Source organism: Pleurodeles waltl, chromosome 4_2 (genome assembly GCF_031143425.1).
Source record: "Pleurodeles waltl isolate 20211129_DDA chromosome 4_2, aPleWal1.hap1.20221129, whole genome shotgun sequence".
NCBI lineage: Eukaryota > Metazoa > Chordata > Amphibia > Caudata > Salamandridae > Pleurodeles > Pleurodeles waltl.
Window position 1 is genome coordinate 1070857847 of NC_090443.1, and position 14826 is coordinate 1070872672.

Consider the following 14826-nt stretch of genomic DNA (forward strand, 5'->3'; position numbering starts at 1 on the left):
CTAGTGCCAGGGTGCCCACACACTAAGTAACGTAGCACCCAACCTTTACCAGGTAAAGGTTAGACATATAGGTGACATATAGGTGACTTATAAGTTACTTAAGTGCAGTGGTAAATGGCTGTGAAATAACGTGGACGTTATTTCACTCAGGCTGCAGTGGCAGGCCTGTGTAAGAATTGTCAGAGCTCCCTATGGGTAGCACAAGAAATGCTGCAGCCCATAGGGATCTCCTGGAACCCCAATACCCTGGGTACCTCAGTACCATATACTAGGGAATTATAAGGGTGTTTCTAGTATGCCAATGTAAATTGGTGAAATTGGTCACTAGCCTGTTAGTGACAATTTGGAAAGAAATGAGAGAGCATAACCACTGAGGTTCTGGTTAGCAGAGCCTCAGTGAGACAGTTAGTCATAACACAGGTAACACATACAGGGCACACTTATGAGCCCTGGGGCCCTGGCTGGCAGGGTCCCAGTGACACATACAACTAAAACAACATATATACAGTGAAATATGGGGGTAACATGCCAGGCAAGATGGTACTTTCCTACACAACCCCCCCCCCAAACGAAGGACAATAAGACTAGCCATGACCTGATGAGTCTTCATTGTCTAAGTGGAAATATCTGGAGAGTCCATCTGCATTGGAGTGGGTACTCCCAGGTCTATGTTCCACTGTATAGTCCATTCCCTGTAGGGATATGGACCACCTCAATAATTTAGGGTTTTCACCTTTCATTTGTTTTAGCCAAAGTAGAGGTTTGTGGTCTGTCTGAACAATGAAGTGAGTGCCAAACAGGTATGGCCTCAACTTCTTCAGTGCCCAGACCACAGCAAAGGCCTCCCTCTCTATGGCAGACCAACGCTTTTCTCTAGGGGTCAACCTCCTGCTGATAAAAGCAACAGGTTGATCCTGGCTCTCAGAATTAAGTTGTGATAAGACTGCCCCTACCCCTAATTCAGATGCATCAGTTTGGACAATTAATTTTTTGGAGTAACATGGGCTTTTCAGGACAGGTGCAGAGCACATGGCCTGCTTCAGCTCCTCAAAAGCTTTCTGACAGCCAGCTGTCCACAATACCTTTTTAGGCATTTTCTTAGATGTGAGGTCATTAAGAGGGCCTGCTATGGAGCCATAGTTCTTTATGAACCTCCTGTAATACCCAGTGAGGCCTAAGAAGGCTCTCACCTGGGTCTGAGTTGTAGGGGGAACCCAATCTATAATAGTTTGGATTATCCCCTGAAGTGGTGCAATCTGTTCTCCACCTACCAGGTGTCCCAGATAAACCACTTTCCCCTGCCCTATCTGGCACTTTGAAGCCTTGATAGTGAGGCCTGCCTTTTGCAGGGCCTCCAAAACTTTCCACAGGTGGACCAGGTGATCATCCCAGGTGGAGCTAAAGACAGCTATATCATCTAGATATGCTGCACTAAAAGCCTCCAACCCTTGCAGGACTGTATTCACCAACCTCTGAAAAGTGGCAGGTGCATTTTTCAACCCAAAAGGCATTACTGTGATATGGTAGTGCCCTCCAATGGTTGAAAATGCAGTTTTAGCTTTTGCATCCTCTGATAACTTGATCTGCCAATACCCTGCAGTCAAATCAAAAGTGCTTAGATACTTGGCAGATGCCAGTGTATCTGTTAGCTCATCTGCCCTGGGTATAGGGTGAGCATCAGTTTTGGTTACCTGGTTGAGACCTCTATAATCTACACAAAACCGCATTTCCTTCTTTCCATCTTTGGAATGAGGTTTTGGTACAAGTACCACAGGAGAGGCCCATGGACTTTCAAAGTGCTCAACCACTCCCAGTTCAAGCATTTTCTGAACCTCTTGTTTTATGCAGTCTCTGACATGGTCAGGCTGCCTATAGATCTTACTATTGACAGGCAAGCTGTCTCCAGTATCTATAGTGTTCTCACACCAAGAAGTGGTGCCTGGCACAGTAGAAAAGAGTTCAGAAAACTGACCCAGGAGATTTATGCAGTGGTCTTTCTGCTCAGCAGTAAGACAATCTGCCAAAACTACACCTTCCACCAGAGCATCTTGTTCTGTGGAAGAGAAGAGATCAGGGAGAGGGTCACTCTCTTCTTCCTGCCCTTCATCTGTTGCCATGAGCAGGGTGAGATCAGCCCTGTCATAGTAGGGTTTCAGGCGATTGACATGGAGCACCCTAAGGGGGCTACTGGCAGTGCCTAAGTCAACTAAGTAGGTGACTTCACCCTTTTTCTCAACAATAATGTGGGGTGCACTCCATTTGTCTTGGAGTGCTCTTGGGTCCACAGGCTCCAAGACCCACACTTTCTGCCCTGGTTGGTACTGAACCAGAACAGCCTTCTGGTCATGCCATTGCTTTTGGAGCTCTTGGCTGGCCTGAAGGTTTTTACTGGCCTTTTTCATGTACTCAGCCATCCTAGATCTTAGGCCAAGTACGTAGTCCACTATGTCTTGCTTTGGAGCTTTTAAAGGTTGTTCCCAACCCTCCTTTACAAGTGTTAGAGGACCTCTCACAGGGTGTCCAAATAGGAGTTCAAAGGGGCTGAAGCCCACTCCTTTTTGGGGTACTTCCCTATAAGCAAAAAGGAGGCAAGGTAACAGGACATCCCATCTCCTGCGGAGTTTTTTAGGGAGTCCCATTATCATTCCTTTGAGAGTTTTATTAAACCTCTCAACCAGTCCATTTGTTTGTGGATGATAGGGTGTAGTGAACTTGTATGTCACACCACATTCCTTCCACATGGCCTTTAAGTAAGCAGACATGAAATTGCTTCCCCTGTCTGATACCACCTCTTTTGGGAAGCCCACCCTGGAAAAGATTCCCAGGAGGGCCTTTGCCACTGCAGGAGCTGTAGTGGTCCTTAGAGGAATAGCTTCAGGATATCTGGTGGCTTGGTCCACTACCACCAAGATAAACCTATTGCCTGAAGCAGTAGGAGGGTCAAGGGGGGCAACTATGTCAACCCCTACCCTTTCAAAGGGAACCCCAACCACAGGCAGTGGAATAAGGGGTGCCTTTGGAATGCCACCTGTTTTGCCACTGGCTTGACAGGTTTCACAGGACTTACAAAATTCCTTTGTGTCCTCTGACATTCTAGGCCAATGAAACAAGGGGACAAGCCTGTCCCAAGTTTTTATTTGCCCCAAATGTCCAGCTAAGGGAATGTCGTGGGCTAGAGTTAGGAGGAACCCTCTGAAATGCTGAGGAATCACCAATCTCCTGGCAGCTCCAGGTTTTAGATCCCTTGCTTCAGTATACAAGAGGTTGTCCTCCCAGTAAACTCTGTGAGAGTCACTGACATCCCCATTTGCTTGTTTGACAGCTTGCTGTCTTAGACCCTCTAGTGTGGGACAGGTATGCTGTGCCACACTCAGCTCCTCCCTGGCAGGCCCCCCTTTACCCAAAAGCTTAGCAGTGTCTGCTTCCAGCTCCCCTGGTGTAGGTTCTGCACAGGGTGGAAATTCTTCTTCCTCAGAAGTTGAATCCACTGTAGAGGGAGGGATAGTAGGTAGTGTTTTACCTTTACTAACCCTAGCTTTAGGGAGCACTTGGTCCATTTTTCCAGGATCCAAGTCACCCTGTCCTTTTTGCTTTTTGGCCTGAGCCCTGGTTAAAGCAAAAATATGCTCTGGAATGCCCAGCATTGCTGCATGAGCCTCCAACTCCACTTCTGCCCAAGCTGATGTCTCCAAATCGTTCCCTAGTAGACAGTCTACAGGTAAATCTGAGGCAACCACAACTTTCTTTGGACCAGTAACCCCCCCCCTCACCCCCAGTTGAGATTCACAACAGCCATGGGGTGGCTAAGAGTATTGTTATGAGCATCAGTCACTTTGTACTGGTGACCAAGTAGGTGTTGTTCAGGGTGGACCAGTTTCTCTATTACCATTGTAACACTGGCACCTGTGTCCCTGTAGGCCTGAACCTCAACACCATTTATTAGGGGTAGTTGCTTGTACTTATCGATATTAATGGGACAAGCAACCAAGGTGTCCAAATCAATGGCCCCCTCAGAGACTAACACAGCCTCTGTGGTCTCCCTAACAAGACCAACCCCAACTAAATTACCAAAAGTGAGCCCAGCTACTCCCTTGGATTGGCTATTAGTAGGTTTGCTCCCACCACCACTGCTATTACTAGGGGCACTAGGTGTAGCAGTAGGGGTTGTAGTAGTGGGAGGCTTGGTGCTTTTCTTTAGACAACTGGGATCTGTTGTCCAATGGCCTTTTATTTTACATAAATAGCACCATGGTTTCTTTTCTTTGTTTTGATTTGAAGAGGATTTGGGCCCACCACCACCACCAGAGTGTTTTTGTGGGCCTGATAAAGACTCATTTTTAGATTTGTCCCCACCCTTGTCAGAAGACTTACCATCCTTCTTCTTGCCATCCTTGTCACCCCCTGTATGAACTTTTCTGTTCACCCTTGTTCTGACCCATTTGTCTGCCTTCTTTCCCAATTCTTGGGGAGAGGTCAGATCAGAGTCCACTAGGTACTGGTGCAACAAATCAGACACACAATTATTAAGAATATGCTCTCTCAGGATTAAGTTATACAGGCTTTCATAGTCAGAAACATTACTGCCATGTAACCACCCCTCCAAGGCCTTCACTGAATGGTCAACAAAGTCTACCCAGTCTTGTGAAGACTCCTTTTTGGTTTCTCTGAACTTGATCCTGTACTGTTCAGTGGTTAAGCCATAACCATCTAGGAGTGCATTCTTAAGAACTGTAAAATTATTGGCATCACTTTCTTTAACAGTAAGGATCCTATCCCTACCCTTTCCACTGAAAGATAGCCATAGGATAGCAGCCCACCTCCTTTGAGGGACCTCCTGTACAACACAGGCCCTCTCAAGTGCAGCAAACCACTTGTTAATGTCATCCCCCTCCTTGTAAGGGGGAACTGTCTTGTACAGATTCCTAGAATCATGCTCTTTTACAGGATGACTATTTGGAATACTGCTGCTGCCACCATGGGGTCCAAACCCAAACCTCTGTCTTTCTATTTCTAAGTCAAATGCTTCCCTGTCTAGATCCAACTGTTGTTTTTTAAGCTTCAGCCTGGACTCTTCCACTCTCAATCTATTGAGTTCCCTTTCTAACATTCTGTCTTCAGGGATGGTGGGTTGGGCATGCCTTGACACAGAAGAATGGTGTGAATGAACAGAGGGAGACCTGTCCCTAACAGAGGGCACTCTAACATTCTGGCCTACAGAAGTAACACTCCTACTGTGATGGGAACTCACATGAGTACCAGCCATGCTAGGTGGCTTGCTAGGGGGCAGGCTGGGAAGGTTCCCTTCTAACTCTCTTACTAGGAGTGCCCCAGAGTCAGAGTGTGAACCATCAGCTAATTTCTCAACAGATATGCCAACTAAGGTCTTATCCTGTTCAATGAGCATATTAACTAACAGTTCTCTTGAGGGATTCTTCCCTACCCCTAAACCTCTTTCAACGCAGAGACTCCTTGCTCCTTTCCAGCTAAGGTGATCATATGCAAGTTTAGTCAGATCAACAGTTTGACCTGTACCAGACATTATAGAAAAGGTGTAAAGGACAGAAAAAGAAAGAAAAAGTTTTCAGAACTTTTTAAGGAACAGAAAAAATCTTTTTAAACTTTTAAAGAACTTTTTGAAAGTTTTAGAAGTACTTTTCAGCTCTTAGCAAAAGAGTAAGAGAAGAAAAGCAAAACTTTTTGGTTAGGTGTACATACACTGAACTTGTTTTGTATATTTTTCTCTTATGAAAAGTACAATATGACAAAGTGGTAAGTAGTTGCAAGTACTTATCCCACCGCTGCACAACCAATGTAGGAGGCTGGCCTGGCTTGTAGTGGGTACCAAGGGGTACTTACACCTTGCACCAGGTCCAGGTATCCCTTATTAGTGTAGAGGGGTGTCTAGCAGCTTAGGCTGATAGAAAAGGTAGATTAGCAGAGCAGCTTAGGCTGAACTAGGAGACGAGTGAAGCTCCTACAGTACCCACTAGTGTCATATGCACAATATCATAAGAAAACACAATACACAGATATACTAAAAATAAAGGTACTTTATTTTTATGACAATATGCCAAAGTATCTCAGTGAGTACCCTCAGTATGAGGATAGCAAATATACACAAGATATATGTACACAATACCAAAATATAGAGTAATAGCAATAGAAAACAGTGCAAACAATGTATAGTCACAATAGAATGCAATGGGGGCACATAGGGACAGGGGCAACACAAACCATATACTCTAGAAGTGGAATGCGAACCACGAATGGAACCCAACCTATGTGACCTTGTAGAGGGTTGCTGGGACTGTAAGAAAACAGTGAGGGTTAGAAAAATAGCCCACCCCAAGACCCTGAAAAGTGGCTGCAAAGTGCACCTAAGTTCCCCAGAGAGCACAGAAGTCGTGATAGGGGAATTCTGCAAGAAAGGCCAACACCAGCAATGCAACAACGATGGATTTCCAGATGACAGTACCTGTGGAACAAGGGGACCAAGTCCAAGAGTCACAATCAAGTCGGGAGTGGGCAGATGCCCAGGAAATGCCAGCTGTGGGTGCAAAGAAGCTGCCACCGGATGGTAGAAGCTGTGGATTCTGCAAGAACGACAAGGCCCAGAAACTTCCCCTTTGGAGGATGGATGTCCCACGTCGCAAAAAAGCTTGCAGAGGTGTTTTTGTGCAGAAAGACCGCAAACAAGCCTTGCTAGCTGCAAGGGTCGTGGTTAGGGTTTTTGGATGCTGCTGTGGCCCAGGAGGGACCAGGATGTCGCCAATTGCGTGAGGAGACAGAGGTGTCGCCCAGCAAGACAAGGAGCCCACTCAGAAGCAGGCAGCACCCGCAGAAGTGCCAGAACAGGCACTACGAAGAAGAGTGAACCGGAGCTCACCCGAAGTCACAAAAGAAGGTCCCACGACGCCAGAGAACAACTCAGGAGGTCGTGCACTGCAGGTTAGAGTGTTGGGGACCCAGGCTTGGCTGTGCACAAAGGAAATCCTGGAAGAGTGCACAGGAGCCAGAGCAGCTGCAAATCACGCAGTACCCAGCAATGCAGTCTAGCGTGGGGCGGCAAGGGCTTACCTCCACCAAACTTGGACTGAAGAGTCACTGGACTGTGGGAGTCACTTGGACAGAGTTGCTGAGTTCCAGGGACCACGCTCGTCGTGCTGAGAGGAGACCCAGAGGACCGGTGATGCAGTCTTTTGGTGCCTGCGGTTGCAGGGGGAAGATTCCGTTGACCCACAGGAGATTTCTTCGGAGCTTCTAGTGCAGAGAGGAGGCAGACTACCTCCACAGCATGCACCACCAGGAAAGCAGTCGAGAAGGCGGCTGGATCAGCGATACAAGGTTGCAGTAGTCGTCTTTGCTACTTTGTTGCGGTTTTGCAGGCGTCCAGAGCAGTCAGCGGTCGATTCCTTGGCAGAAGGTGAAGAGAGAGATGCAGAGGAACTCTGATGAGCTCTTGCATTCGTTATCTAAAGAATTCCCCAAAGCAGAGACCCTAAATAGCCAGAAAAGGAGGTTTGGCTACTTAGGAGAGAGGATAGGCTAGCAACACCTGGAGGAGCCTATCAGAAGGAGTCTCTGGCGTCACCTGCTGGCCCTGGCCATTCAGAGCAGTCCAGTGTGCCAGCAGCACCTCTGTTTCCAAGATGGCAGAGGTCTGAAGCACACTGGAGGAGCTCTGGGCACCTCCCACGGGAGGTGCAGGTCAGGGGAGTGGTCACTCCCCTTTCCTTTGTCCAGTTTTGCGCCAGAGCAGGGCTGGGGGAATCCCTGAACCGGTGTAGACTGGCTTATGCAGAGATGGGCACCATCTGTGCCCATCAAAGCATTACCAGAGGCTGGGGGAGGCTACTCCTCCCCAGCCCTGACACCTTTTTCCAAAGGGAGAGGGTGTAACACCCTCTCTCTGAGGAAGTTCTTTGTTCTGCCTTCCTGGGCCAAGCCTGGCTGGACCCCAGGAGGGCAGAAACCTGTCTGAGGGGTTGGCAGCAGCTGCAGTGAAACCCCGGGAAAGGTAGTTTGGCAGTACCCGGGTCTTTGCTAGAGACCTATGGGATCATGGGATTGTCTCACCAATGCCAGGATGGCATTGGGGGGGCAATTCCATGATCTTAGACATGTTACATGGCCATATTCGGAGTTACCATTGTGAAGCTATACATAGGTAGTGACCTATGTATAGTGCACGCGTGTAATGGTGTCCCCGCACTCACAAAGTCCGGGGAATTTGCCCTGAACAATGTGGGGGCACCTTGGCTAGTGCCAGGGTGCCCACACACTAAGTAACTTAGCACCCAACCTTTACCAGGTAAAGGTTAGACATATAGGTGACTTATAAGTTACTTAAGTGCAGTGGTAAATGGCTGTGAAATAACGTGGATGTTATTTCACTCAGGCTGCAGTGGCAGGCCTGTGTAAGAATTGTCAGAGCTCCCTTTGGGTGGCAAAATAAATGCTGCAGCCCATAGGGATCTCCTGTAACCCCAATACCCTGGGTACCTCAGTACCATATACTAGGGAATTATAAGGGTGTTTCTAGTATGCCAATGTAAATTGGTGAAATTGGTCACTAGCCTGTTAGTGACAATTTGGAAAGAAATGAGAGAGCATAACCACTGAGGTTCTGGTTAGCAGAGCCTCAGTGAGACAGTTAGTCATAACACAGGTAACACAAACAGGGCACACTTATGAGCACTGGGGCCCTGGCTGGCAGGGTCCCAGTGACACCTACAACTAAAACAACATATATACAGTGAAATATGGGGGTAACATGACAGGCAAGATGGTACTTTCCTACAGAGAGGGAGTCAACACCCTCTTCTTTTGGAAATAGGTGTTACATGGGGGTAGCCTCCCCAAGCCACCCGTATGCTTTGAAGGGCACATTTGGTGCCCTTCTTGCTACAACTGGTTTGCACCAGTCCAGGGACCCCGGTCTCTGCTTTTGTACAAAACTGGGCAATGGAAAGGGGAGTGGCCACTCCCCTGTCCACCACCGCCCCAGGGTGGTGCCCAAAGCACCTCCAGGTGGCCACTTGATTCTGCCATCTTGAATCCAAAGTGGGCAGAGGCCCCTGGGAGCATCTGAGTGGCCAGGTCAGGCAGGTGACATCACAGACTCTCCAGCTAGGTGGTCACCCTGCTCAACATGCAAGACTCCAGTAGGACTCCTCTGCATCGTTCACTTCATCTTCTGGCCACCCTGGAACTGGAACTGGACCGTACTGGAACCGACAGTCTGCAACTCCAGCGATGACTCCGCTTTACAACATTGTTTCTCTGGCTTCTTCCAGCAACTGCAACATTTCCCTGGCTGAGCATACTTTGAGGGTGACGAGTCTTCAGCCTGCACAATAAGCAATACGGAATCTTGCTTGGAGAGAATAAGTCACTCTCCTGAATCCACGGGCACCAACTGCAATGATGACTGGCTGCATGGATCCTCTCTCCTCTGGAACTGCTTGGATCTTGCATCACAGGTGGTGGTCTAGAGTGGTTCACTTGGTCCTCTCTACCAGCTGTCCAACTTGGGAGATGGTAAGCCTTTGCCTCTCCTTGCAGGATAGGGTCTCTGCGCACTGCGATTCTTGCAGCTACCAAGGCTTGCTTGCTTCTCCTCCAAGGGATCTTCAGCTTCCGTGTAGCCCCGGCCCCCAGCATGCTTCCCTGCAAAATACAGTCTTCTGCCTGCTGCTCTGGCGATGTGGGACTCCTCTCCAGGTGTGCTGAGTGGGCTTCACTGTGACTCCTGTCCCTGCTACCTGTGGGTTGCCTGTGGGGGCTGCCTCCTCTTCTTGTGACTCTCCCAGCTGCTGAGGATCACCCCAGACTCCCCTCCTTGGGTCGCGTCCCCTGGGCCCTGCTGGTCCTCTTTAGCCGTGCAAAACCTTCTTCTCTGACTCTTGCATTTGCCGAGGCTTGTTGGTGGTTTTCCAGCACCACTGACTGATTGCATCACAACCGGTGATGTGGGACATCACTTGCATCACTTCTGGAACTCCACTTCTGCTACTGTGCTGCACTGCTGACCTTCTTCGTCCACCATCAACCTGGTCCTGCATCCACAGAAGGGTGAGTGGTGGCTCCTGTCACAACTGGACACTCCAACTCAAACTGGACTTGGTCCCCTTCTTTTGCAGGTCCTCTTCTGTCAGGATCCACCTTTGGTTTCTTCCAGTCTTGCCTGGGTCTTGCACATTCCTTTTCCATAGCTCTCCTGTGGGTTTGGGGAAATACCAGGTGCTTACCTCTTCTATCCTGGTCACTTGGGGGGCACCCTGCTACTTACCTTTTGGGGTTCCTAGTTCCTTCAGCTCCCCTCTGCCGATTCCACTTCCTTGGATACTTGTGTTACCATAATAAAGTCCCTTAATTTTTGTAACACTGTGTGTTTTCTTTCATGTGTGTTAGTACTGTGTGACTATAGTGGTATTGCATGAGCTTTGCATGTCTCCTAGATAAGTCTTTGCTGCTCATCCACATCTATCTCTGGAGAGCCTGGCTTCTAGACACTGCCTACACTTCACAGAGAGGGGATGCCTGGACCTGGTATAAGGTGATAACACCATAGGTGCTCACCACACACCAGGCCTGCATCCTACAGTGTTTTCACTGTATTACTGTGTGTGTTGGTACAAATACTTTGCACATTGCCTTTGAGATACGCCTGACTGCTTGTGTCAAGCTACCAAGGGGGTGAGCAGGGGTTATACTAGTGTGTATCCCCATTGGATGAGGGTCCCTGCTTGGACAGAGTGCAAACTGACTGGCAACCAGAGACCCCATTTGTAACAGCGATACCTGTGAAATAATGCCATTTTCTGTCTTTTCACAGCGCTTCGGATAATCCCATATTGAGTTTGGTGCTATGTTTCATTTTACTTGAAACAAGATGAAAGTACAGGTAGAAAGCACAGTGACTGCTCGCGTGTTACCTTAGCGGGATCTTGCATGTCCAGCGATTGCATCGGCCTTCTCAGGTGACGCCCGAATGTCTCCAGGAATGTGTCGTAGTTGGTGGTTACAACCAGCGCGCCCTTCTCCATGACCTTCAGGATTGACTGGAGGACATCTGGACAGCAGACGTGATCTTCCAGGTCCTCGAAGATCTTTATTAAACAGTCTTGGAAGAAGGTGGGCTTCGGCTCACCAGACAACTAACGGAGACAAGAACCACAGCGTCAGATCAAGGGTTGAGAGACATCTCACCAGGTTACACTCGACAACATATTTGCAACATTCTGTGATCAAACGAGGTAGAATTTGTGAGGTTTCCAAACCATCAATTAGCATAATGATGATCCCACTTGAAATGACATCACAGGACCACACACCTGACAATAACATCACAGGAAATGATGTCACACCATCAGTCCTAGGGTGTGGCGTTTGGCTCCTATGATATCATGGAAAAGACAACATGTAAATGTGACTTCCGAGCACCTCGACCAGCTCTAAGCTCAGTGACGTTCTACATCATCACACATACCTGCGCTGTGCAGCGGGATTAGTAACACCGGGCGGCTCCCAGAGTTGTTGACACTTCTCTTCCTGCTCAGGGAGCTGAGTTCTGACTCATGACAGGTTCAAACTAAAGCTGGGTTGTGCCATCAAACCAGACATTACCCCAACCCCTAAACATCTCCAGCTGCCGGAGCTCAGGGAGGTTTGTTTGTTCTAAAGGGACCTCATGACAGCTCGTGCCCCTGAAATCCTCTCTGCTGCCCCATAAGCATCGTCGGCTGCAGCCCCATAACTGAGTGAATACTGCATCACCTGACTCCACAGAAGTAACTGGAGGGGGGTCTACATTTTATGGTCTCACAATGAGGCAACTAGAGGGAGCTCGATGGGTTTTCAATATTGCCCTCAAAGTTTAGTTTTAACTTTTATAAGAGACATTTCAGAGTACACTGTCTCTTCCCTGGGAGGAATGACGCTTCAGCTGAACTCTCTCTTCGACCTTTAAAAGTGTTCCTTCAGCAAATATTGATTATTCAGAGGAAGCTCAACCATACCCATTCTCCACCTCTTACCAGATACACCATCTCCAGAAAGTTAGCCTCCCCATCTCTGCTGAACCTCTGGTGCATTGCCTCTGCCCATCCATCAAAGCATCACGGCTACCAACAAGGACTATGTCCCACAACTGAGGGGGTTGAGCCAGTCACCCTCAGACCACAAGGCATTCTGCAAGCCCCCTGTATCACTTTCCATATTAGCAACAATCACACCGCAGATCTGAGATCTGAACCCCAGATTTGAGTGAGCTGCAGGATTGTACAGAAGTGCCTGTGTCACCTAAGAATACAAGGGGGGGGGCCGGCTAGACGCTATGATCCAGTCTAATGTCTTGGAATTGATGCAAGTTACTGCGTTCCGTTACTCTGCCGAGGGAGCCGTTCCATGGGTGGAGAGTGGGTGTTCCCCACGGAGTATGGTGAGTTCCCAGATTTACCAGATACTGGTACCCCTGGGAACGCATCAAAAAGCTACGCCTACCCAGATGAGGCACAACAAGGAGAAGTATTGCCTCGTTTTTTCCTCTTTCTACGTGTGTTGCATTCTGCAGCACATAGAAGAAAAACCCTCAGAGGATTGGTTTTGGGCAGGAACGTGCACTCAATCCTCTCTGCAATGCAGGCACCTTTGCAACATAGGCAGCCAAGATTATGCTAGTGCAAGCAGAGGACATGAACGTCCCACATAGTGTTAAATATAGCACATTCCTGTCCTTTCTCTTTCACGCAGCGCAGCACAAGGTGTCTTGCTGGGTTGCGTCAAATATTGACAAATCTGGCCCCAAGTAAACTAAACACCAGTGCTTAATTTGTAAATAAAATTGTGCTGGTGCCCAAAGCGCTCCTCTGAAGCACGCGTCTGCTGCAATTAAATATGCGAGCATGGACTACTGAGGCAGCGTAATCCTGAAGCCACATCGGGCCTCATTAATCCATTTACATCCACTCTGTGCCACTTCGGCTCACTGTTGCAGCTTTCTTATTTCTCCCTTTGTGGCGCTTTTTGTTTTTCGCTTCCTCCGTCTTTCCCATATGTGTCTTTTTCCCTCAGTAAATGCTTGAGGTGAAAAAATAAGTGCCGGCCCTCAAAAATAAGTGCTGGTGCTCCGCACCCAAACCACCGGCTCACATTAAGCACAGCTATGCACACATAAGAAATAGACCTGAAGTGAGTGAAGGTCCCACCTCATGTACTCACCACACCTGTATTTTCTAGCTACACAAGCAGCAACTCACCGGTGACATGTGTCGCCTGATTTGGTGAGCTACGGTGAGCAGGTCCTTCCTGGCACACACCTCCCTGCGGAACTCACAGATCTCTGAGGGGTGAAGCACCTGCAGCTCTTTGGCAGCATCAATGATGGCCAGGAGGCAGTGCCGCCAGGATTTTAGGGCGTCGATGCCAGGGGCGGCAGCAGCACTCACCCCCGTGCCAACCACCAAAACCATGTTCCTTGGCTGTTTGTATTTCAAGATATGGAATTTCTCCCTGCAACAAAATACACACATTGGATTTGAGGATACATAAAACTGCTAATCATAGATTTTACCATTACAATACTAACTGTAAAAGATCCTACCCCAGCTGAAGACTTGGGGCCACATTTATACTTTTTGACGTGCAACTGCGCCAACGCAGTTGTGCATCAAAAGTTTTACCGCCAGCTAATGTCATTCCAACGCGCCATGCGGGCGCCTTATTTGAGGAATTACGTTAGCCGACGCTGCAGACTGGTCTGAGTAAAAAAAAATGCCACACACCAGGCAGCGCCGTCGTAGGGGACAATGGGGGTTGTGCGTCAAAAAAAAGGTGCACGTCAGGTCTGAGGCAAAAATCAGGCCTCAAACCGGACTTGAGCCATTTTTTTGGACGCACAACCCCCATTGACATGACTCCTGTCTTAGCAAAGACAGAAGTCATGCCCCCTTGCCCAATGGCCATGTCCAGGGGTCTTCTGTCCCCTGGGCATAGTCAAAGGGCATAGTGGCATGTAGGGGGCCCAAATTAGACCCCCCCATGCCACTTTACAAAACGTTAAAAAATACTTACCTGAACTTACCTTTACTTACCTGGGATGGGTGCCCCCATCCATGGGTGTTGTCCAGGGGTGGGTGAGGGTGGCAGGGGGTGTCCCTGGGGGCAGGGGAGGGCACCTCTGGACTCCTTCCAAGCACACAGATCCCTTAACGCCTGCCCTGACCCAGGCGTTAAAAAACGGCGCACATCAGGCTGTGCGCCGTTTTTTAAGGCCCACCCGCTCCTGTGCGTCAAAATGACGCTGCGGTATAAATGAGGCGCACAGGCCTTAAAGTCATTTTTTGGAAGGGAACGCCTACCTTGCATATCATTAACGCAAGGCAGTTTCCCGCTTCCAAAAAATGACGCACACAGCGAGATTTTGACGTCCGCGGGCTGGGGCGTCAAAGTTTAAATATGGGGCAAGGTTTGCGCTGAATGTGCATCAAAAATTTTGACGCACATTCGGTGAAGACAGAGTATAAATATGCCCCTTGGTTCTTCAAAGTATTAAGTGCAGTAAATTAAAAACAAAGCGTTAACCTTTGATGACAGAGGTAAATCTTGGGGGGGAGATTGGAGCATGTGTGACAGGCATCAACATTTTATTTTTGCCAGTTTTACAAAACTCCAAAATCAGTGTCTGCATGCAGGAATCAGGAAGCGGGAGACTAGCCTTGAAATCTGTAGTCTCCTGCCCGAGGGAGGGTTGGCATGTGTACTTTAGTGAGGCATGAAAATGCGTATTTGCCCACGTGATAAAAAACATTGGAGCAAACGTCACAA

General features: G+C 48.5%; 1 protein-coding gene across 1 annotated transcript in view; it reads right to left on the minus strand.

The window, feature by feature from the left end:
- LOC138294057 (protein FAM118A-like) overlaps positions 1-13532 on the minus strand; it is a 211162-nt gene extending 197630 nt beyond the window's left edge. Inside the window, exons 1-2 of the mRNA XM_069233304.1 lie at positions 13260-13532; positions 10938-11159 (exon numbers count right to left, since the gene is read on the minus strand). Of these exons, the coding sequence (XP_069089405.1) occupies positions 10938-11159; positions 13260-13532 (495 nt within the window). The remainder of the gene's footprint in view (positions 1-10937; positions 11160-13259) is intronic.
- Positions 13533-14826: the final 1294 nt, after the last annotated feature.